Source organism: Lepidochelys kempii, chromosome 22 (assembly GCF_965140265.1).
Source record: "Lepidochelys kempii isolate rLepKem1 chromosome 22, rLepKem1.hap2, whole genome shotgun sequence".
In the NCBI taxonomy this organism is placed as follows: domain Eukaryota; kingdom Metazoa; phylum Chordata; order Testudines; family Cheloniidae; genus Lepidochelys; species Lepidochelys kempii.
The window spans coordinates 5850375-5875361 of NC_133277.1; the positions used below are offsets into that span (position 1 = coordinate 5850375).

Here is a 24987-nt window from a genome sequence, read left to right on the forward strand (position 1 = left end):
AAGACCAGATTGCGGACAGCAGATGGGCATGATGGTACACGAGAGGGACTACAGCCTTCTTTAGTGGGACTATAGCCTTCCCCTCTGAATTAGTTGCAACACATGGTTCTGAACTATGGGGGAGGAGGAGAAGAAAGACTGTGGTCCTAGCCGGAGAATACTTTCATTCACAAAAAAGGAAACCAAGACTTTTGGCTATGAAGCCATCTTAAGGAAACGCTGCTGAATTTAATAATATTCCCTCACTCTTATGTAAATTTTCATCAGCAGATATCAAAGAATAGGAGGTCAGTATCATTATCCCCATTTTGCAGATGGGGAAACTGAGACATAGGGGAACTCACCCAGCAGCTGAGCCAGGAATAGACACCAGGTCTCCTGAGTCCAAGTCCCATGCTCTATCCACCTGGCAACACTGCCTTCTTGTTGCCTCTGCAGTGGCATTCACCAATTACTCCTCACACCATCTTCAAGAGGTCATCCACATTTTACAGATGGGGAAAACTCAGGCACAGCATCATTAACTTGACACTGGGATCAGAACTCAGGAGTCCCAGGGTCCCACTCCTGTGTACAAAAACAATCTGCCAGGAAGTCAGTCCAGGTGGAGGATGGGCCAACTCTGTTAACCAGGCCCAGAATTACAGAGGATGTGACCTGCTGTTCATATTCGGCTTGCTCCTCAGTGCACAATCCTCTTTGCAGTCAGCAAAGACCACATGAGGATCTTGTAGCAGTGAGGCCTGGAATTCCATCCAGCATGGAACAGAAGTATATGTACATACTAGAGCATACCAGGCAGATACACCCCTGCAGTCCCCTCGTAAGAAGAGAGAGCCAGGGTGTCTCCAGCAACTTCACTTCACAGGAGTCCAAATCCTTGCTCTAGCACTCATCTAAGTCACAAGAGACAGACTCCACGGTAAGCTACACAAATGGCAAGGGGGAGAATAGAACCCTGTCTCCCCATACACAGGCCTCTACCTCTTGAGCTAAAAGGAGAATCTCTAATTGCTCTAAATAATACTAGGGCTTTTATCTTTGTAGGGCTATCGCCACTAGAGGGAGACAGTAACAATGTTCTGTTTGTTTAATGTTCACTCCAGAAGAGCGTAGCAAGACAGACTCACGCTAGACATAGTATTGGTATTACACACGCTTTTTAAGCAGGGTGGCCATGCCTGCCCCCGCCCCCACCTTTTGAGAACCTGAACTCAGCAGGGACACAACAACAGGACAGACAGGGAGTTCAGCCCCCCACCCCTTGGCCCCTGACCAGAGCTGGTTGGCATGACTGAGGGGCTGCTTGCCTCTCCCTTTCCCCCTGCCACACACACACACTTTTGCAGTCCTGGAACCCCTGTTAGAGGCTCCATTGGCCCAGGCACTGTACAGTTATTTCAGCAAGAAGAAAGTAAGCCCCTGTACCAAAGAACTTACAATCTTATATCAAGACAAGACCATGGCAGAAGCCAGAGGGAGAGGCGAGTGGGAACGATAACAAGATAACATTAAGATTAAGATTGTCCAGTAAGCAGTAATTTATTGCTCAACCCAGCCTAGCCGGGGTCAGATAACAGGCTTCTATAGGCACCGCCGTAAAAGAGGAAGTTAGTACATTGAGACCAGGAGGTTGCAAAGTTCCCCCAAGAAGCTCTCCTCCCAAAGACCCAGAATGCTGCTTTTTAGATGTAAACCATCTGCCGAATCCTACAGAGGACACAAATAAAATCCCTCCCATGCTCACAAAGGCACCTTAAACTCATCCCCCATCTTTTGGTAGAAAGTGGGCCTACCTGAGTTGTAGCGTTCTAAGCCAGTGGGCACTTCTTGAATTGCCGACTCATCCCAGACTGGGTAGCAAATCCTTTGCTGGTAGCAGGTGGACTGAAAGCCACAGCTCATCCAAGGATCTTCATAGGGATTGGCAGCACCCTGCCTCAATTACAAGGGAGAGATATCAGCTGATAAGCAGATCTATTCAAAACTTAGCACAATCGCGCCTTCCAAAAAGTCTCATGAAAATGTCTTTCAGGAGAAACTTCAAAACAGACATTTTGATCTGGAGTCAAATAAAAAGCTATTTTGTTTGGGGCTGTGGAAACAAAAAGGAAACAAAAACCCAGAGGGATGCAGAATGTTCTGGGACTCTCACTGGAAAGCCCAGAATATTTTCCTTCCCACTTCTGCAGGCCTGAGAGGTTTGGAAAATGCAGCATGCAAAGCTTAAGGTTGACATGAATCCAAACACCAAAACATCTATTGTTCGCCCTTTGCTCATTAGCAGACCACAGCCCAAGACAGGCTCCAATTTGTGGGGATCCATAGCCACCAATGAAAGCAGGCAGCAGAAACCCAATGGACAGCAGCCATGCACCCACCTGCAGCCCTCTCCCAGAAATCTCTCTCCTCAGCACTCTGTTGCCCATAGGTGCAAGCTGCGCCCCTCTTCACCCATGGGGGAGAACTGAGCTGATATTTGGGGCCAGAAACTGGCTGATAACATCCCTTTCTATATTCGCCCATGCTTATGGCCTCATTTGCACCACCTCAGTCCAGGAACCAACAGGAAGCTGCTGCCTTTTAACAGCCGTTCTTCCTTCCCTTTTACTAGAGTCAGTTCTTTCCAAAGCATCTGGCTCTTTTCGATATTTGAGCAGCATATTTTGAACAGCTCGGCATGTTGGGTGATTGGCCTTGACCGAGGGTGCTAAGCCCTTGAAAACCTGGCCCTGACTTCATCTGAAAAGTTGGACCCACCTGAACTAACCCTAAAAATATGAGAATTACTCAGAGAGAGAAACTGTATCATGTAGAATGATTCATCTCAAAAGCACCTCAGCTGGGTATCAAGCTGGGTCATTAGAAGGTCACGAAGGCCTTTTTGCCAAAATCTGGCATGAGACATTGTCAGAAGTTAAGAGATCACCAGTCTCTTGTCTTGAATTTCAGGACACTGAAGATAACGACATTTGGACAAATATCCCTTCCTCATTCCCTTCTCGGGGATGGTCTGTCTGCAGAAGACACATGTTCAGAAGAGATCTTGGGACCCAGCATTTTGCTTTGCTTGGGCATTAACGCTTGGTATTTCTTAGCCTGGTGCATTTCACGACACCACCAATTAGAGCTTTGCTAATGCTAGGGGCCACATTCATTCCTGAAACAGGAGGGCATACAATCTGTGCTCCCTCTGCTCAGAGGTGCAGCTGCACCGGCGAAAATGATACAAGGAGGGAAGCGTAGTTTGACACAAAGGAAGAGCAGCCTTATTTCAGCTGGGGTAAGGCTCAGCCCCCTTCCTCAGGAGAGGCACTCAGTGGTCATACCTCCCAGCTGGTCTTGACCCATTGTCTCCACCCTACACGCTGCTGGGACCACAGAGTGTTTTCTGGGAGAGGCAGGGTGGTTTTAATTCTATCATGTAACCCATCTCCGAGGAACTAGGGAGCCCCTGGGGATTATAAGCTTATTATAAGGACAATGGTTTGTCCATGCCTCAAAGTGATGGCAGGTTCCAGGGAAGAAGGCATTGGGGGGAGGGACAATCACCCATTGAACTGGTGATGTCAGGGAACGTGGAACCCCCTTCATTCCATGAGGCTGTTTTTAGGAGCAGCACTGAGCCAACCAAGAACACATTCTTCCAGGCTCACCAGCAGTTTTAAGCCACAATTGAAGAATTGCTCAGCCAGCTTCTGGGAAAAGGGCCATCGTGAGCCTGGACAGAGTCAAAAAGAGCAGGTGGGTGGGCTCAGGGCAGTGCAGCAGGGGGGCAGGCTAGACACCGCAATGGTAGGAAGTTGCAGGAAGGAGAAGATAATTTTAGACGTGACATCAGGAACGATTAGTTTGGAAACAATAAGAATAGTTCAGCTGGAGAATGCTGCAGAGGCTCAAAAATAGGCTAGATAAAGGGCTCGAGACTAGTCACCGAGACACAATGCCGAAGTCAGCCCTCCATCACTCTTGTGCTTCAGGGCTAGGATGGCTGTTTGCAAAGCTCTTTGAAAGGGTATATGGGCCCAGTCCCAGGTGCTCAGCCCCCTTGCCTCCCAATGACTTCAGTATCAATCAGGATTAGGCATTACAAAGACTTGATGGCTAGGAGGGCCTAGTCCAATCCTCCAACCAGGGATACTGGAGAAGAAGTTTCCAGCTGTGTTATTATATCTGGTTATTTTGCAATGTGACAGAATCCCTGCCTTCGATTTAGTCACCAATGTCATTTCAAAGGGGACCCAACATATAATGCAAACCTCGGACTCTGAATGGGAGGTGCTGAGGTCTAGAAGACAGGTCTCCTCATCATGACTGTCATTGACCTGCTGTACAACCTCAGACAAGCCATTGCCCCATTCTGTGCCTCAGTTTACCCTATGCACATGAAACCCTCACATGCTATCAGGAAAACTTGCAGTTCCCATACCCCTCCCCCAGTCCCTGCAGTGGTTGCCAGTGGCGGAGCGACTTCTCCTAGCAAAGTGCAATGGTTGTTGGAAGGGGTTTCTGAAGAAGCAGTGAGGTCATAGAATGAGACTGAAATGGGCAAGGGTTGATGGACCTCTAGTTACTCCCACTTACTCCCACGGGCTCCCACTATAAACATGTGCCCCCACGCGCCTGTCCAAGAGACCACATCTAAGTGGGAGCGAGAGGGTGTGAATAGCAGGAGCAATGGGCACAATGGAGCCTTCCCAGCCCAATACAATTACACTGCCATTATTCAAGATAAGAGAACCAGGCCTGTTTACACAGCTAGATTGTAAAGCCGGGTGGGCTAACATGCACCATATTCCCAGAGAACTTTGATCTGCTGTCAGGGAGATTCTTGCTGGTGAGGAGGAGGAAGGTTAAGAGATCAGGGTCTCTCCACCTACCACTAGCTCTGCACACTCTGGGACCACAGGAGGATGTCTGAGCTGACAGTCAGTAGGAGATCTTAGCCCTGAGCTGTCGGGGACTCAATGAGCCGGAGACAAAGAGCAAAGGAGGAGGAGGACAAGGAGGCCAGAGGCAATAAGAGAAAAGAAATACGGTGCTAAATTCCACGAGCAGCTACCAAAAATAGAGAAGAGATGTTTGACGGTAGGAACATCTTGTGGTTAAGACACTGGGCTGGGACTCGGAAACCTTTGGCAGAGGATGGAAACAAACCTGGATCACCCAAGTCACTTTCCCCCTATGAGACTTCACTCCCAAACTGCAGAACAGGGATAATATTACCCTCTCCTGTAGCACTGTCGTCTGATCCTGTTACGCAGGCCATTGGGCCAGTTTTAAACCAGGTAGTCCTGTTTTTCTAAGGTTTGTCCTCCATCCGGTCCTTAGACAAACCCAGACAATGTGGACACACCAGCAGGGGCGGGATGGAGGACTCTTCGAAATGGCATTCCACCATGTGTGTGAGGCCACACCAGCGGAGTCGTGGTCACGGAGATGGGGTCGCAACATTCTCAGAAGTACGGGAATGCCCAGTATTCTGGGAAGGCATGAGTGGCCACCCTAAATCTTGGAGCTGCTCCGCGCATAGGACTGCCACCTGCCCCAGTGAGAGTATTGAGTGGCTGCAGATTCTCCTCAGAAGGGCCGAGTCCAACAAACGCTCTCTGGCACAGTGCTTACTACCATGAGTAGCGTGGTCCCGCAGAAGCCATGCCAGGTGGTAAGACTTAACAGGACTGGGCCCTTGGAATGCAGCTCTGCAGGGCACCTTAGTGCTCCAAAGATGCACAATAGATATGAACCCAAGGAATAGGGGATGTAGTCGGCTAGCAACAGCTATATGTGGCCTGGAGCCCAGCTCTTTCTCCAACAAAAGGAGCACAAGAAGGACCGAGTTTGAGACCCATGGCACATGCCCAGATACAGGAGTGTGGGCGATGAATAAACTCCAGGAGTCAGTTCTTAATAGTAAGTAAATCTAAGATGCAAAATCAGAGTAAACAAGCGTTTGACCCCAATCGATCAAACGCTTCCCCCCACTGAAATTCACAGCAACAAGTTCTTTGGTGCCAATGGCAGCAGGATCAGGTTCTGGGTTAACGCCTGGCCACAGAGTTACTCCATTCAAATAAGGCATATTTAGGGCACAGGAGGAGGAGGCAGGATGAGCCAGGTAACCTCCAGCACAGCGTGAAAGATCGATGTCGTCACTTGCGATAACAGGAAAGAGAGTTTCCTTCCCTGCCTTCAGCCATCCCTAGGGCTGCCAGCACGCAGGCATCTGCAGAGCGCCTGTCTCTTCCACGCACACCCTGTCCCAGCCCATGCCAAGCCATGTTCTCTCCATCACTGGCTAAACGTTAACCATTTCCTTCCCACTCTGCTCCTCCTAAAACCGGGCGGAGATCAGTGGAGCTCTGAGGTATCTGATCCCTGGAGCGGATTGAAATTTTTCCAAAAAGAAAAATGTTCCCCCAATCAGAAAAAATAAAATAAAATGTAGTTTTGTTGGCGATGGGGGAGGAGGCGGAGTGGAGGGATGAAAGATTTTCTGTGGGGAAACATGTCAATTTCAGTTACTTTTTTCAATTTTCCATCAAGGAAACAACTCCCCTCCCTCACCCAACCTCGGTTCAAATCCATAGTTTGAAACTGAAATGTATATATTTTAAAAAAAAATGTCATTCTGAAGTGATCAAATAGTTTCATTTTTACGTTTCCTGAACAGAGATTTTTCCAGAACTTTTTGTTGTGTGAAGATTTTCACTATTCCAACTTTGTCCCATTTGGGGATCAAAAAAATAAAATCAAATCAAAATACTGAACTTTTCTGCAAGAGGGAAATTCCACTTTCCAACCAGCTCTGCTTAGCACCTAATATCCCCATGCCAAATCTATAGCTTTCATGTTCCCTATCTAGGTTCTTATTCTGTGCTCGGCACTGTGATGGATGAGTGCCTGCTGATGTAATTTTAAGGTATATATCTATGCCTATGTGGTAGAAATATTAGAGACACTGACGTAAAGGGTTAGATTCTGGCCTCTGCAGCAGCCTCTTTACCCCACTCCATCGGCACAAAGGAAACAGAATATCCCAGCTCAGGAACAGTTTGCAACTCTATATGATCCCCCTATGCCACTGTCATTACTATGTGCCAGCCATTGCCGTGTGCAAGCGGCTGACTGGCAAGTGTCTGCTGTGCTTTGTGCTCTGGTTGTTCTGGACTGTGGAGCATTCATAGTCAGCCATGCCAGGGTGTTCTATGTTGCATATAAGGTCCCCTCGGCCTGTTCCAATAAACCTAAAACCACCTTTCCCCACCTCCTCTCAAGAAGCAGAACAGAATCTGGCCTAGAACCTTCACCCAAACTCAAATCAAACTTTGTCGGACATTTGAAAAAGCTGGGCTGCTTTTAGCCCTGTCCCAGTCCATGTGCATTCGTCCATGGAGGCCATAAGACTCTGGGTTAGGGCCAGCTTTGGAAGAGGAGGCACGGTTACATCATAGGTCATTATCTTAATGTTTCTGCTCTGACTCGTGTAAGAATTTGTGCTTCTATGTCCAGCTCAGGTTTGCAAGGCCAAGAGGTTCAGATAAGGTCAGGATAAGAATGGAACATGGAATGGCGTCTCTGAGTTAAACAGTAGCTCTCAACTATTTGGCATTAGCCTGTCCATGCTGCCAAGCAGAGTTTCTCCAGAGTCCTGCAATGCTGAGCCAAACTCCTATGGGATAAAAGAAAAATAACCCAACATCCTTCCTTACCGTTACTCCTGGACGGGCCAGAGGATAAGGGGTTGGGCTTCCAATGGTTGTGTCCATGTAGTAACTCATCATCCCAGAGACACCTACAGAAACAGAAGTGAATCATTAGATGCACTGCTGAGGAAGCCTTGTCTTACAGAGGAGATAGGGTTGCAGGATTAGGTCCTTAGTCATAAGAAGGCTCCTTATTCACACAAGTAAGTCCTATTGACCTCAATGCAAGGAAGGGTGGCAGAACTGGGGTTCAGAGGTGGAAGAGACCTATTAGGTCAGTTAGTTTATCCCCGCCATGCACCCATGACCAACACAGGAGCGTTCCCTACAGTATATTTTCAAGGGTCTTACCTAGTCCAGTTTTGATTGGCGCTTACACCTGTGAAGAAATAGCCTCACACAGAGGGCCCAATCCAACACACACTATCCACAGTGATCTCCAATGAAAATGGAGATCAGTCAGCAGAGATATTATGCTGACAGGCTCCTTTTCTACCCTCCAGGTGGGGATGACCTGCTTCCATGTAGGAAAGAAAGAGGGAAAGGCCCAGTGTCCTCCTCCCAACACACACAGAAGTTCATAGCATGAGCCATTCAGACTGTGATCTGCAGTGCACCAAGGTGGAATGGCAAGTGACTCCCTTGCCTTCCCCATCGTGGAAAGTGAGCTGATTTCACTGTGGCACAGTCAGGTATCATCTAGAACACAAGGCAAACCCAGCCCCTGTGAAAAGGCACCAGACTGACTGACAGCCTAGGCCCACAGACAACAGCAGTGAAAGCTTCCCCTCGCCCTGCCATGCAACCACAGGCTTCAGCCATCTTCCTGAGGGACCAGCTCCAGAGGGCAGACAGCAGCTTGCTCATTCTCCAGGGCCCCTTCTCCCTAAGGCTTTTGCTGGGGGAGCCAGTTGTAGCCCAATTCAACACCCCTTAAAGTCAAAGGGAGTATTTCCACTGAAGTCAATGGGTCAGAGCCTTAGGTCCAGTTGTGGTGGTGTTTTTATGACGTTGACACCCATAGAATCATAGAATCATAGAATCATAGAATATCAGGGTTGGAAGGGACCCCAGAAGGTCATCTAGTCCAACCCCCTGCTCAAAGCAGGACCAATTCCCAGTTAAATCATCCCAGCCAGGGCTTTGTCAAGCCTGACCTTAAAAACCTCTAAGGAAGGAGATTCTACCACCTCCCTAGGTAACGCATTCCAGTGTTTCACCACCCTCTTAGTGAAAAAGTTTTTCCTAATATCCAATCTAAACCTCCCCCACTGCAACTTGAAGGTAGAGGTAGAGGACTGGACTGAAACCTTCAGCTCAGCCACTGCACGGTCCAACTCCTTAGCACCACCCTAACAGCCAACCCTAATGATCTGATATTTATATATTAGCAGTACACACAAATCTCAGGTGATATCACAGCAGTCAGAGCTACTCTGGATATTACACTGCTTCACAGTAGCAGAGATCAGAGTCTGGCCCATGTATCAAATGCACTTCGTTCTTTGAGCCATTGATATTATATTTAATGTACACGTATATGTATCCTATTCTTTACGGAGCACATTCATCTGGGGCTGCAATAGTGAAGCCAGTTTAGCCCCTAGCAAAGGTCAGACTCTCCCTGAGGGCTGCTCTAAGTTACACCCTCTGACGCATGGTTATAGCCCTTGTGGGAAAATCTCCAAGGTACAAAGTCTGCTCCAGTTCCTCCATCTCCCCTGAGAGCTCTGTCAGGATAGTGCAGAACCACTGTTGTGCCTGGTATATACTAGCCCCTTGCACCAGTGCTGTTCACGGTGAAGACTTTTTACCTGCCCTATGGCCCTTTTGCAGAGCTGGGGTGAAGGAGCTGAAACCTGGCTCTATGTAGGTGCAAATAAAGCAGGAAATATCTGCCTCCCCTGCAATGATTAAACTCATAGGAGAAAATGTAGGGCCAGCTTGCTTTCCATGCCATGTGAAGCATGAGATATGTGTGTACTCAGTGTCACTTCCCCCACGTACAGAGCCTTTTGCCTGGAAGGAAACTGTAAAGAGGGAGTGGTCAGAGATTCGCAGGGCTCTTTTGCAGGAAATAAGGCAGGGCCAGACTGCATTATTATTTTTATAAATTTATTTATTTAAAACAAACCCATTCAGCCACTACAGGCTGAACAGCGGTCACTGGTATAACAGACTCCACCCTGAGAAGGCAGCGACTCCATCAGCCTCTGGAGAATGTGTCATTCTATTTCTTTAAACCCCCAGCGCTACTGTCTAGCTAGATAACTGTAACTAGAAACACTGAACCCTATTCTCCCTTGACTTCAGATTTACTCCTGATTTGCACTTTATGGTCTCTGTCTTGCTCACAGCTGTGCCTAATCTGCACTATCCCTAAAAGGCACTGTGACTCAAGACACAATTCTTCCCTGCTTGTCCCTTGCTTTTGAGGGGTAGATAGTAATCTATTGTCAGCTAACAGCAGCAGCAAATGGTAATCTGCTCTGTACTGTCTGACCAGCGGTGAGATAGAGGAGTCAAAGTTCTGGCCTTTCCCCATTCCACCCCATTCATCTGCCTACACTTTTCAACTCAGCCTCAAACCTGCTAGTATTTGACTTCCAGCAACCAAAACATGCAGGAAATGACCAAAACATGAAACACCTGTATTTTGTTGTACCACCCCATAATTTATAGATAATGGATTTTTAGGATAGCTTTCCTTATAAGTTTTTTCCCCTTCACACTGTGAATTAAAAAATTTAACAGAAAACTGGAAAAACAAATTTTGTTACATGCAACAATAAAGTTCCTTCCACTCCCTCTCATGTGTCATAAGTGAATTTTGAACTAGAGTTGGTCAAAATATGCCAATTTTATTCTGATGAAAAACCAAATCCCCCAAATTTGTTTTTAATAAGGATTTTTACATAAAAAGTCAGTTTCTATCCCTCGTGGCTATGGGAAAAGCTTCAAAATGTGACCCCAGTGCACCCGAGAGGCTCCAAAAGCTGAAGGCAAATAAAAATCTATTATTTTAAAGCCAATATGTCATGATATTTTGGTGAGCCTGATTCATGATTTTTGAACATTTGGGGTTGGCAATACTGACATCATGACATGACTCCATACTTGTAAAACTAAAAGGGCTTTTTATGAACAGAACCATTTACAGAAATGTTGCAACTGATATTCTAGCCATGTGCACATAGACTGACTTCCAAGAGGGGTGCATCCTCCCAACTCTTCCTTCCAGCAAACTGTGTTCCTCCCTCTAAGTTCCACACAGATTGCTACAGTGAGATTTTTTTTGTGCTGTGAACACCACTGAAATCAAAACTGTTGGAAAGGGTCAGTTTTGATGAATTTCTCTTTTTGAAAATTTTTGGAAAAAGAGGTTCAAAAGTGTCAATACATCCTATTTCAGTGTTTTCTAAATGAAAAGTTCTGATTTTGGTTGAAAATGACTTTCAAAAAGTAAGTTAATTAATAATTTAAAAAATGTACAAAGAGAAATGGTCACAATGGAAAGGAACATTTTGATTGACCTAATCCAATTTCTTTTTCTTTCACGTGTTTGTGAAAAGTTTTGAGATTTTGATTTCTCAATCACAATTCAGGACACAAAGTTTTTTTGAAATCCTGAAAATTCTTGTAAGATGGGAAAAATCATTTCCTGAACAGCTCTATAAAATACTTTGTATCTAGTTATCAGTCCAACCCCTCACTTGAATTACTCCAATGACTTTGTATCTCAGAGATTTATACACCATTTTTCCAGTCCGGGACTGCCTCACAGCTAAGCACTCTGGAGCTCATTGCTGAACACTGTTATAAGTGATCAGCCATGGTGTCTCACCAGTCATCATGGTCATAAATTAAGGCACTTTAGGTTCTTCATCAACATGAGCAAGGTAACAATAAACAGGGATCAGGAGACCAGGGCACTGTCCCTGAAAAATTCCACTGTGAGAAGATCAGAAAGTGGTTTGCTCACACATCCTGAGGATTTGATCGAAATAACACTTTGGCCTTTCCTTCATGAGGAAGTTGCAGTGGTTTAACTAACGGGGTGAATTTAAATAGGTTTAGCTAAACGGATGCAAATCCCAGTTTGAACCATCCTGCCCACCCAGATCCCCTCTTCCAGAGCGGTTGTGATTTGGCTTAGACAGATTCCTAACCTTAAACTGGTACAACTCTCTTATGTTGGCAGGGTCTCTGTCTCTCCTGCTGTAAGGTAAAAATGACATTGCCAAACAGGTCACTTCCCAAAATAGAGTAGACTTTGCAAAACAAAGGCATAAAGAAATAGGAGATCAGTGGGCTCAAGCTGTCTCTACAGAGACCCTTTAAGTAATGCGCGTGTGTCCTGGAGCAGAGACGCACTTGATTAAAAACAGTAGTACTCACTAGAAGTTGCCTTTCCTTGCTCTGCAGCTAGCAAAACAGGAAAATGTTTCCTGAACAACCTCTCAACCACACAGACGCTCAAGAACTGATTTCATTGCTCACTGAATATCATTTGCATTTTTCTCTAGTTACCTTTGCCGTTTGAGCCTTCCAGGAATGTGCTACACTCTGAGTGTTGCCGGCTACAGCCAGGAGTGGCCAGTCCTGGGGTTATGAATTTGCAAGCACTCCAATAGTACTGAACCAATACTGACACCCAAGACAAGGTTGCATGTGATGTTCTTTATTGTGACTTCGCATTACAAGCTCCAAACATCCAAAAATCATGAGTTGGGCTCCAAAAATAAAAAAAGATTATTTTTTTGGTAAACAAAAATCCTGAGAATTTTAAGCCACGTACATATGGGGTTCTTTCTCCTTGCCTTCTGGTTTTTGAGCCTTTGGTATACATTTGGGTCATATTTTCAAGCTTTCCTCTGTGGCCAGGAGGAACAGCAACTTTCAGCTTTCATTTAACAAAATCAAAAAAGTAAGCGGAGTTCTCATGACTCTAGAATCCAGGGCTTTAAGAAAAACACCAATTATCTCAAGACTTGTGACAAAGTCACCAGGGTTGGCAAAACTGCATTTCACTCAGATCATCCCATAGCACTAATTAAATGCTCCTAGCCACCATGGGCCACAATATGGGCCTCAGTAGTTTTACAATAAGGATGGTGTTTGTTTTTTTTTTATTTGAGAGTCTATTCAGGACTTATACTGCGCCCCTCACCATGGTATCAGAGCTTGAAGAGTGCTGCTATATGTTTTTCTTCTGCCAAAAAAGATTTCAGTTCCCCAATTAGGGATCAGACATACCATGTGACTTAGGTCACCAATCACATACCCCAAGTTTGACTTCCTTTCCCTAACCTATCCAGATCCATGATCTATGAGCAGGCTCAAAAAATATATGCCACCCTCTGAGCGAACTCCTGACCCAACTGAAGTCTATAGAAGTTTTGACATTTACTCCCAAGATTTCACCCAATATTTTTAGCCATCTGCATCTACACTGAAGGAGATAATTGAGCACTGAAATTTGATCTATACCAAAGGATCTGTATGTTGCTGAGCTGGTTAAAAGGGGGGAAGGGGAATCAATATTTTGAAGTTGTACCATTTTGAACCTTATGAAACAGGAACCATGTTTTGGTTACTTTGCAAAAAAAAAAATGAAGTTTTTAAAATGTTTATTCGCTCCCCCTTTTCTCCATTTTGCAAGTGGGAGCAATAAAATAAGTGTCCAAGTTTGTTCCCCCCCACAACCACCCACTTTCGCAGTTGCATTTTTCCTTTTTGCCAGTCTGTAACTTTTCCAAAGTTGAGGATGTTTTGGAAAATGGCAGAGTAGCAAAAAGAAATTTTGAATGGAGGGGGGGGGATTCCCCTTCTCATATGGAAATGAGGTATGACAAGTACTTTTATACCAGTGTAACTGTACCCACAAAAGGGGGTGGGTTGGTCTACTTAGCACTGCTGCATAGTTAAAGGGCACAACTTTTGTGCTTAGATGAGGCTTCAGAGTTGATGTTCTTACACGAGGTGAATGAATGTTGTGAGTGACACAGTTATCTTAGCAAGCTAAGCTTACTGATCCTTCTGCTGTGCACGATAGGAAGCAGACATTAAGGAGCATGTGGTGATTTGTGGGAGATTTCACCTGGACCAGGGAAGATCTTTTAGAGGAAGGCAGGTGAGCAGGTTCTGTATCTTCATAGGGACCTACCAAAACTATGCCCAGAGAGAGCAGCAGGAGGCAGGAGTATTTGCATAGCTGCAGAAAGGAAGATCCTGAGTGCTTTGCCCAAGTTAATTTTTAAGGACTCAGCTGATACAGCTTCCACCTCTTCCCTTAGGAATTTTTTCCACAGCCTAATACATCTCACTGTCAACAGGTATCTCTGATATTCAGGCTATATTTCCCCCCACCCCCTTTGGTTTCCTGTCATACGGCCCTAAATAATTCTTCGTGTTCCTGGGAGTTTACTTCCTGTAGATACAATTAGATGGGTTTTTTTGGCCACTCAGGCAACTTTTAGCTGAACTAAATTTTACCCTCAATTACACTGGTGTAACTGCAGAGTAACTTCGCTGATAGCAATGGAATTACACCACAGTAACCGAGAACCAAAGCTGGGGGAATACTATTCCAAAAAAAGAACAGGAGGACTTGTGGCACATTAGAGACTAACAAATTTATTTGGGCAATAAGCTTTCGTGGGCTAAAACCCACTTCATCGGATGCATGGAGTGAAAAATAAAGAAAGCAGTATTTCACTCCATGCATCTGATGAAGTGGGTTTCAGTCCACGAAAGCTTATGCTCAAATAAATTTGTTAGTCTCTGAGGTGCCACAAGTCCTCCTTTTCTTTTTGCGGATCCAGACTAACATGGCTGCTACTTTGAAACCTATTCCAAAAAAAAGAAGTGTTCACAAACATTTGGTTGAATTGCCTAGTAGAATACCTTTGCTATTATTTGAACAGACATACACTCTATTTTTATTCTCCTGTTTCTGTTTCTTGATTGGAGGAAGGAAGCTTGTTAAATGTCATTATTCGACCAATCACATACACAAATAATGATTAACAAAGTCAACCTGCAAACTTCCCATAGAAGTTGAACGAGTTATTCAAGAAATACCAAATCCTGGAGCTGGTTGAAAATTTTCAACTTGCAAACAAAAACCAAACAAACAAACCCCAAAATTAATTTAAAAAACCAAAACACAAACACAAAAATACACACAAAAACTTTTCCACCAATAGAAGGGAACAGTACACAAATTCCCAAAGGGAAAAATCTCATTTTCAACTATATTTTTAGATGGGAAATTTATAAACTAATGAAAATTTTGGTTTCATTTAGACTTGCATTTTTCCTTCAGTTTCAGTTTTCAAAAAAATTGAATCAAAATTAAAAATGGTCAAATTAAAATAATTTCATTGCAAAGTTTCCTGTGACAAAGCTTGCTAGCAAAAAATGATTTGTCCCAAATTTCTTAGGGTTAAAAAAACCATACCAAAACAAGTTTTGACCAGCTCTAACACACATCTTTGCAGAAAGACAGTCATAAAAATATATATATATATATATATAATGGTCTAAATTAATTTATTTTTCAAATAACAATTTGTGTGTGTTCTTAGAAATTACTATACCCATTTTAAAGATGTAGAAACTGAGGCACAAATAAATTAAATGACTTGCCCAAGGTCACCTAGCAGGTCAGTGATAGAGCCAGGGGTAGAAGCAAAGTATTCTGAGCTCCAGTATAATGTCCTCTCCATGAAGCACACTGCTTTTCAATCCAGTTTGTGTGACTCAGCCCATGTCTAGTTCTGAGTGACAGTGCTATGCTCAGACCATGCCTCTCCCATAGGTTCAATAGCCTGCAGCATAGGGCTGGTGGGCCATTTATGGTGCCCACAGAGCATGGCAATGGGCACAGCAGCAGAATAGAACTGGTGGGCTTCTGTCTTTCCCTTTCTGTAAATTGAAAGGATTCCCATCCAGGCCTTTGCCTCAGAAGCACTGATAGATGGGAATGGGATAGGACGGGGGCAGGGGAATTTAGCAGCCACAACCAATCATTTTTAATCTTGAGTCCAACCATCATTAAAGGCAAGAGGAACTCAAACGAAGTAAGTGGGCTCAGCGGACTGGCTGACCCAAGGGTCCTTAGTTATTGCCACTGGATTTTTGTAGTAAGCAATAATTTATCGTCGTTGGGGAAAGATAGCCTGTGGAAGTGACATTCTTCGGCAGTACTTTTAACCCTCAAAATGCTGGCATTTTCCAGGCTGCCTGCCAATTTAAAGCATAGGGCAAAGCGTGTCTATGGATCCAATAATACATCATACATTTGTTCGGCTCATCAATCTTGGGCACTGATTTAAAAAATAAGATCTTCCCAATGAAGGGCTCAAATGGGCTAAGGACAACAGGAGGGAGAGTTCTTGGTTTGCTGCAGAAAAAACAATTTATAAGACATTTCTTTAATATCCTCCTTCCTCAGTTATTCTTTGATATCATTGTAGTTTCTCTCATTACTGTTTAGTACTTTTCATCAGAGAACCTCAAAGCTCATGTATTTTTATAAAAATATCTCATCTAGAACATGTTATATACAATTTACTGGGGGGAAACTGAGGCACAGAATATTCTAGCACAAACTCTTCAAGACAGATGTTTTACAGCACATATATACTGTCCTATCACACTACTGACTAAGAAGGATTAAATGACTTGACCAAGGACAGCAACTCAGTGAAAGAACCCAGGTATCTTGACTCCCATGCTCCTGTCCTAACCACGATAATATGAAATGATTATGTCAGTTGGTTGATCATTCCTTTAACAGTTTTTTCCACCACAGAGAGGTTCCTGAAGGGAGGGTTTGTACGACAGTCTCTGCTCTAATGCAGAGTAAGGTCGTTTTTGCAGTAGCGGGCTAGAACTTAAGCAGAGTTTGTGGCACCATGACACCCTGCACCCCTTACAGAACAAACTGTAGCCTTAGCCTAAGCCAAGATAAACAAATCCTGGCACACATCTCTCCCCTCCCCCTTTGGGAAAAGTGCCCTCTGGTTAAAAATTCTCATATTCTATACCCAGCTCATTAGCCTTTGACAAAATTACTAGTCTGCAGCTAATTCCATAATTTGATTTGAATAGTAGCCCCATTAACAGGACTGCAAGCCAGTTGGTAAGCTGACAGCTGGAGGTCATTTCAAGGGCACCTAAGGCTAGTCAAACAGTTTGCTGATTAGGGCAAGCACCTAACCCAAAGAGGTTGCTGCTGTTTCATCTCTCACAGCTGCTATATATGAAATTACAGGAAGATGTGAAGGGGAGGGGGGAAGGGAGTGGAGCAGTGAGGTCACTTGTTATTCCACTTACAGTGTTTCCAGCAATGAAACAGTTGATTGAAAAGAAAACATCATGGGTCATATCCTCAGCTGGGGTAAATTGACATAGTTCCTTTGTGGGGCTATAGTGGTTTTCAACAGCCAAGGATCTGGCTGGATGAACAAGATGCAGTTGCTAAATGCAGAGGAAGGATGACCCAGTGGATAAGTGGGCTATCCTAGGATTTGCAGGACCCACGTTCGGTTTCCTACTCTGCCACAGATTGGAGCAAATCACTTGAGTCAGATTGTTAGACGTATTTAAGTGCCTTGAGGTATCTAAGGGGCTTTTGAAAGGTGCCTAACTCATGAGAGGTTTCAGAGTAGCAGCCGCGTTAGTCTGTATTCGCAAAAAGAAAAGGATGCATCCGATGAAGTGAGCTGTAGCTCACGCAAGCTTATGCTCAAATAAATTTGTTAGTCTCTAAGGTGCCACAAGTCCTCCTTTTCTTTTAACTCATGAGAGCGAGTGGGATTTTCGAGAGCAACTGACTCCCGTGAGTTAGGCACTTTTGACAATTCCTCTCTGCATCTCTAGGCACTTAAATACGTTTAACAACCTGGCCCTCAGTCTTTCTGTGCCTCGGTTTCCCATTTACACACTGGGGATAATAGCACTTCCCGACCTCACAGGGATGAAAAGAGACTTGGGGGTGAGGGTAGAAAATATGCTGAACACAAGCTCCCAGTGTGACACTGTGGCCAGAAGATTTAATGAGATCCCAGGATGCATAAACAGGAATCTTACGTAGGAATAGAGAGGTTATTTTACCTCTTTATTTGCACTGGTGCAACTGCAATACTGTATCTAGGTCTGATGCCCACAATTCAAGAAGGAGGCTGATAAATTGGGGAGGGCTCAGAGAAGAACCACCAGAATGATTAAAGGATTGGGAAGCAAGCCTTATAGTGACAGACTCAAGGTTCTCCATCTATTTAGCTTAACAAAGAGAAGGTTAAGGGCTAACTTGGTTACAGTCTGTAAGTCCCTACGTGGGAAACATATTTAATAATGGGCTCTTCGGTCTAGCAGAGAAAGGTACAATGTGATCCAACAGCTGGAAGTTGAAGCTAGACAAATTCAGACTGAAATAAGGAGTAAATTTTTTAAGGGTGGGGGTAAATTGTTCCATTTGTTAATTACTAAGGGTCATACTGGATTCTCCATCACTGACCATTTTTAAATCAAGATTGGATGATTTTTTTAAAAGCTCTGCTCTAGGGATTATTTGGGGGCAGTTCTCTGGCCTGTGTTATATAGGAGGTCAGACTAGATTATCACAATGGCCCCTTCTGGCCTTGGAATCTATGAATCTAGCTATATTGTGAGGATCAATATATCAAAGGTTGCAAGGTGCCCAGATAAGTACCAAAGATAGATACATATATCTAGAAGCAACCTGACCAGGATGAAAGTGAGAGCTCTGAGCCATAACTGGTTAAACTGTTCAAGCACCAAGACTTTCATAATAAAAATCAAAGCCACTGAGCAAGCCATGCTCTGGCCAGCATTTCCTGTTGTTTAAAGCGAACGTTCCCATGTAACACCAAATTTGCTTTGGCAGAAAGTTTTTTTTAAAATGACAGGAAAAAAAAAGATCAAGAACATAATGAAGTCAGCACTGAATAAATACTCACCAGTAAACCCCCTCTGGATCCAACCCCCTCTCCCTGAAGGTATCAGATGGCAGAGTGAGAGCCAATGGGACATTAATAGCAAATTAGTGGCCACATGCAAAGCATCAAATTAAAGACTAATGGAAACATGGAAGGCCTGACTCTGCACTTCTTGGGGGCTCAAAGCTCCCGGTGACTTCCAGAGAGCCAGCAGGAGTGCTGGTCATGCAAAGGATGCAGGCTTACGTCCTTAATGATGAGGAATTGCAATCCTGCACCTCAAAGCCGGACAGCCTTTCCTGCCACTAACTGTTCCCAACTTCAGTCACTTTCGGAAGCAGAGAACCAAAGCTGGCACACATCTGCATGACACTGGCTGTTTTCCAGCCCATCTTCAGTCTTGAGGATATTTTAAGGCACACTACTATTGTGATTTGTAACATGATGGGGGAAAGGGTTTGGAAGCAATGTTTCCTGCAAAGATATAAATGGCCAAATTATTCACTGGTGGAAATCAGCTTCTCCACAAAAGTCAGTGGAGTTACACTGATTTACACCAGATGAAAGTTTGGCACTAAACATTTTGCTGTCCCCCTTTCCCCCCCTTTCCTTTGGAACAAAACTCTTTACCCTACTGAACAAAAAAGCAAACATACATACAATTAATGAAAATAAAATTGAACTCAACTATCTGTCTTTAAGTGCAACTTTGCTCCAATACAGTGTCATCAGTAACACCAAGAAGCAACTTTCCACCCCAGACAAGTAAACAGTAATATTATCTTAAACTCATTTAATACAAAAAGTATTTTTAAAGAACCCTAAAAACACCCAGATTGAATCATAAATATTTGCTGATTACATCAACTGGGTTAAACTGCTAATGAAAGAGAAGGAGTATATGTCCTGGCATGTCACCAGGAAAGTAGATAGCCTGAAAATTAGCATAGGTAAATAACAATCCAAATAGAGTTTAGCATAGAATCCCGAGCTTTACTTACTACTTGTCTGAAAGATCAGAGAAAAGAGTTGTGTTCTCCAGAGCTTCCCACACTTGTCTAAGGTCTCTTGCCAACTACCTGGTGAAATCCTCTGCACCAGTGCTAAAGAGGATGGAAATACCATAATGTTTCTAGCAGGGCCGCCTATCAAATAGAAAGGGGGTGTGGTCAGGACAGCCAGCCAGGGGCTGCTGGAAAAGGCCAGCTCTGAACTAGGCTCTGACACAGCACCAGCAGCAGGGAAGGGAAGCTGCCAGATGTGATTACCCACAATGTGAACTCGTTAAAATCCAACTTCTTGTTCGTTATAATCAGAGAAAGCCTCTGTCCGAATCAGTTGCCAGTGTCCCAGGGTGGGGGAACTGTGATATTTGCCTTTGGTGATTTGGATCCTTGGAAATCCTTCACATAATTTAATAAAACAAATTAGCTGAAGATCTCCAAGCACTTTACAAGTATTAGTCACTTAAGCTTCCCAGCATCTCTGTAAGGTATTAGTGCACGCATGAGGCAGAGGGACTAACTGAGTGTACACAGCAAAACATTTCTACATTTGAATTCTTAAGTGAATTTGCTTCACATGTGTTCCAATAGCGTGATGAACGGCATTAATATAAGGAGCTGAAAGTAGACTGAATAGATTTTTACTACAGACAATTCTTTCCTATGTGTCTGGCTGGCAGGTCTTGCCCCCATGCTCAGGGTCTAACTGATTGCCATATTTGGGGTTGGGAAGGAATTTTCCCCCTGGTCAGATTGGCAGAGACCCCGGGGGGTGGAATTGCCTTCCTCTGCAGCATGGAGCACAGGTCACTTGCTGATATGAACTAGAGTAAATGGTGGATTCTCTTTAACTTGAAGTCTTTACATCAAGATTTGAGGATATCACTAACACAGCCAGAGGTTATGGGCCTATTTCGGAGTAGGGGGGTGAGGTTCTATGGCCTGTGATATGCAGGAGGACTAGGTGATCATGATGGTCCCTTCTGGCCTTAAAGTCTATCAGCCTTTTGTTAGTTTCCTCTGAATATTCTTAGGCAAGTTTACTTGCTGGAACATTTGCAGAAGTGGCCAGTTTTAAACCAAGATTGCAGAATACTCATGGGAAATGAATTTTGAATGTACAGTTAATTATTGACATTGGAAACCCAAACTTAACAGTTATCCTTATCCAATCAGGAAACAGAAATATGCTATGTGACTCAAGTGTCCAGTCAAAGCAGCCTGGATATTGCATGCTCACAACAAATTGCATAAGAGCAGGCTGCAGACCAAGCATTATTTGCAGAAATTATTCAGGGAAAAAATTCTGTCTATAGGTGGGTTTTATTGCGTCCATCACCATAGCATCTAATTGCTTTCCAGGGAATTAAATACACAAAGTGAAGCCCCTAGCGGACTTTATGGCGTCTCTTGCTCTTCCTGCCTCCCTGCTTCTCGGAGGCGCTGCTTACTCAAATACATACAGGGGCTGATTTACAGAGTTATTTAGGTATCTACAGGTGCAGATAGGTACCTAGTGGGGTTTTCAATCTGCATCTTTAGTCATCTAAATACCTTTGTAAATCGGGCCACCGTAATCTTTTTGATTTTTTTTAAAGTTATGGGTGAAGTTTCTGTGAATAATGAATACATTCTAGAAATCTGCTGATCTCAAAAGATTTCCACCATCATGAGGATGATTATAACCATGAGATTTCAGGGACACCAATCAGGATCAGAAGATCGGCTCCTTTGGGGTTCTGATCCAACTGGGAGTCAAAACCAGAGGCGCAGATTCAGAAATTCAAACCTAACACCTCCCCTAGCCCCCCAAATTCCAATGGACTCCATTTCAAGGTTCCATTTTAGCCCCTGCCTACATTACTGAGAAATATATGACAACAGGTGGCATGACTATACATTACCTGTTGAACTCACAGTCATAAGTCATGTGACATTCCTGTAGCTATTTTAGTCCAGAAAATTATTTACAGGGTTCCATATTCTAAGGAAGGAATCCAGCCTGCTGGACTTCAATAAAAAGGCTCTTTCAAATCTGAGCCAATAAGAATGGAATGTATCCAACAATCAATGTGTAATCTGGACAACTCTTCCTGAGGCTGGAGCATGATGGCAGCTGCGAACAAGATGTCTTTGAGATGTGCAGTAATATGAGTTTATTTAACTATCGCAATAGATTATATATATTATCAGTAGCACCTATTGGCCTCAACTGAGATCAGGGTCCCATTGTGCCAGGCATTGTACATACAACTAGGCAGACACAGTTCCTGCCCCCAAAAGCTTGCAATCTAAATAGACAAAGGGAATATTCTTAACTCCATTTTGCAGATAGGTTAATGTTAAACCCAAGATCATACAGAGAAGTGGGTGAATACAGTATTGAACCCAGTTCTACTGAGTTACAGCCCATTGTTTTAACCACAAGTCCACTTTTCCAAGCTAGAAAAAGGAAGTACGTATAACCATCTACCACTGAAGGACCTCAGGGACCCATATATTCTGTACCCTGCACAGAGCCATTTGCTGTGTCAGCATTTAATGAGCAGCAATCAATTATCAAGATACATGACAGTGTCTCAAAAATTAATATCAACATTAAACACTCTGCAGAGATGTTTTGTTTTTTGTTAAGGGTTCTTGGGTATTGGGTGCAGAAAAAGTCCTATTTATTATTGGTTTTAATTATGCATGTGGTTTATTTTAGCTAATACCCACTCCGGAGGCTTTAAGTGTGTAGGGCCTGATCCCAAGAGCTGCTGGGTGGCTGCGATTCCAAAGGAAAGCAGTAAAACTGGGAGTGCTCAGCACCTCACAGGATCCGAATGACCCTTCTCCCATTGGAAGCCCATTGACTCTAGAGGGGAGCCAGAAGAGACCCTCAGGACCTGATCCTGGAAGGTGCTGAGTGCTAGCAAAACTCCCCTTGAGTGCACTGGCAGCAGGGATGAGTCATACCTCGACGATGGCAAAATCCTTCAGTCATTACTCATGCTAAATTCAGAGTGGGAGTTTTGCCTGAGTAATTACCCAGTATGGTGTGAAAGGGACGGTTCTTTGTATGTGTGTATTCTTCATGGTGATATAGGAAGTCAGGTGCTTTTTCTGCACCACCATCACCTGCGACGCTCTTTACATTGTCAGTACATGCCGGGCACCATGCATCTCGTGGGCACAGCTGGGCTTTTCTTTGATCATCACCTTCCCAAAGAGATGGCGCTTGGGAGGAGTTAAGCATTCCCCAGGGGAGAATGGGCCAGATCCTCAGCTGGCATGTCCGCCAAGAGAGACATGGCTTTGCTGTACTAGTCACCAGCGACCCACACTAGAACAAAACAATGAGAGAAGGAGGGGGGGCAGGCCCTTTGGTGGAGCAGAAGAAGTGCATCATTCTGGCACTCCCCCTGCAGGGACCTGAACGTGTTCCCATGACAAATCTGAGAAGCCGATTGGGCTGGTTTCCTTCCAGCTGAGGATCTAGGGGCACGAAGAATCCACCCCCCGCTCCACCCCACTCTGGCTTGGTGGGGAGGTCACCTCATCCCCCTTTAATAGATGAAAACGTTGGGGAGATAAAGAGCAGTGAAGTCCCAGCAGATGCCTGACTGGCCGCTGCTTTGCCACTTGGTGTCATCATTCACACCCCACAGAGGCCATGCAAGCCAGGCTCCCCGAGTACCAGTTGGAGCCAGGTTTTGCAGCCAGGAGGGTCGTTGGTGGTGCTACCTTCAGTTATGCTGCTGCCTACTCCTACTCCTTGCCCTGCCAAGGGGGCACTGATGACTTACACCAGCACGTCAACCCTCATCCCAGCCTGGTACGGAGGGGAGACCTTGGCGGGAGGTTGGGGAGAGACCCCACCTCACTCTCATCGGGCAGTGGTGGCTCCTGTGGGCTCGACTTCCTGCTCCGGGCGTTGCACAGGGCCACAGCGCCATTCACATTTGGGTCGGCTGCCCTTCCGTCATGATGGAGGGGCCGCCGGGCCAAATCTGAGTAAGTAGCCTCACGACATGGTGCACGCTCGCAGTGCTCTGTGGACCACATCACAGTGCCCGGAGCAGGGAGCTGGGCCCAGGAGCTGCTGCCGTGGAATTTCTGCAAGTGAAACCGTGCCCGTGAACCTCCCCACTAAGGATGCTCCTGGTGGTCCTTTTCCCTTGATCCAAGGTCAAACTAAGAACAGCAGGTGCCACGTAATATGATTTTAGTTTAGCCATGGATAGTTGGCGCTTATTTCCCTTTGCCCATCAAACAGAAAAAAACATTTGACAAAGGAGGTGCACGACCAAATTGACACTTGTAGAACATACTTGAAAAGGCACCACATACACCCAAAAGGTGCCAAGGGGAGCAGTCGCCCCCCACCTGCCTCCCTGTTAACGCCGCCACTGCCTGAGGAGAGAACTGTCGTCTGGTGGCATTTTACAAGCTACCGTGCACAGGTGTGGGTGACTAGACCAGGTGCAGGGCAGCAGCGAGCCTATGGTAAAACCACGGGAAGGACTAGCTGGCCTAGTTCGTAGCTTAAGGCTCCAACCATAATACCATTTTCCCTCCTTACTGCTGAGCAGTGATTGGACAGTGGCTGCATATCCAGGGCTTGAGCCACCACTCCATTGCCCTGCTTTACCCCGTCACGTTGCCAGGAGTGGTGTGACAGCATGAACGCAGAGTAATGGAGCACCTGGTCTCTGGAGGCACACCTCCCCCATCTCCCTCTCCACCCTGAGAGGAAGTGAAACAGCCCAAGCTGGTTATCTCTACAAAATGCAAAAGGACGGTTCGCCACCTGAATGAATTGCATAAAACCAGTTGCCTGGAGTGGCACCAAATGTTGTCCCCTGGCTGGTCAGAATCAGTGCGACAGCCACTGGGGAAAGACAATGGAACCAGGTAGAAAGGGACAGAGACCAGAGAGAAAACAAAGGTCTCCATGCTGCTTGTAAATTGCATTGTGGATTTACCCAGGCTGGAATAGCGTCCCCTCCTTGACCCATTCTCTACCACACAAACTGGTGTGTGCTACAGATGGCTCAGTGATGGCCCACGTACAGCTGTGCACATCTGGCCCACAGGTGTTTAGGCTTCCATTTGCCAGCTACCCCTCGAGAGCAGCCAGCGCTTTTGGCAGAGTCAGCCCACTCCCACATAATTGCTGGAGACAAGGAGAGAGATTAGTTCACTCACTGTCCTAATGGCCCCCCTGTTTGGGGCCCTCAGATGTGACTAACTCCCATCCCAGTCAACAGGGGTCAGTCATGTCCTACAGTAGGAAATTGGGGTCTTTGCATCTCAGGGGTAAGGATT

General features: G+C 45.0%; 1 protein-coding gene across 2 annotated transcripts in view; it reads right to left on the reverse strand.

Moving 5' to 3' along the window:
• Window positions 1-19746, reverse strand: part of ETS1 (ETS proto-oncogene 1, transcription factor) — a 122541-nt gene extending 102795 nt beyond the window's left edge. For both annotated transcript variants that reach the window (XM_073320614.1, XM_073320613.1), the window contains exons 1-3: window positions 19675-19746; window positions 7713-7795; window positions 1797-1935 (exon numbers count right to left, since the gene is read on the reverse strand). In XM_073320614.1, coding sequence (XP_073176715.1) covers window positions 1797-1935; window positions 7713-7784 — 211 coding nt within the window. In that variant the 5' untranslated portion in view covers window positions 7785-7795; window positions 19675-19746. The remainder of the gene's footprint in view (window positions 1-1796; window positions 1936-7712; window positions 7796-19674) is intronic.
• Between the last annotated feature and the right edge of the window lie 5241 nt (window positions 19747-24987).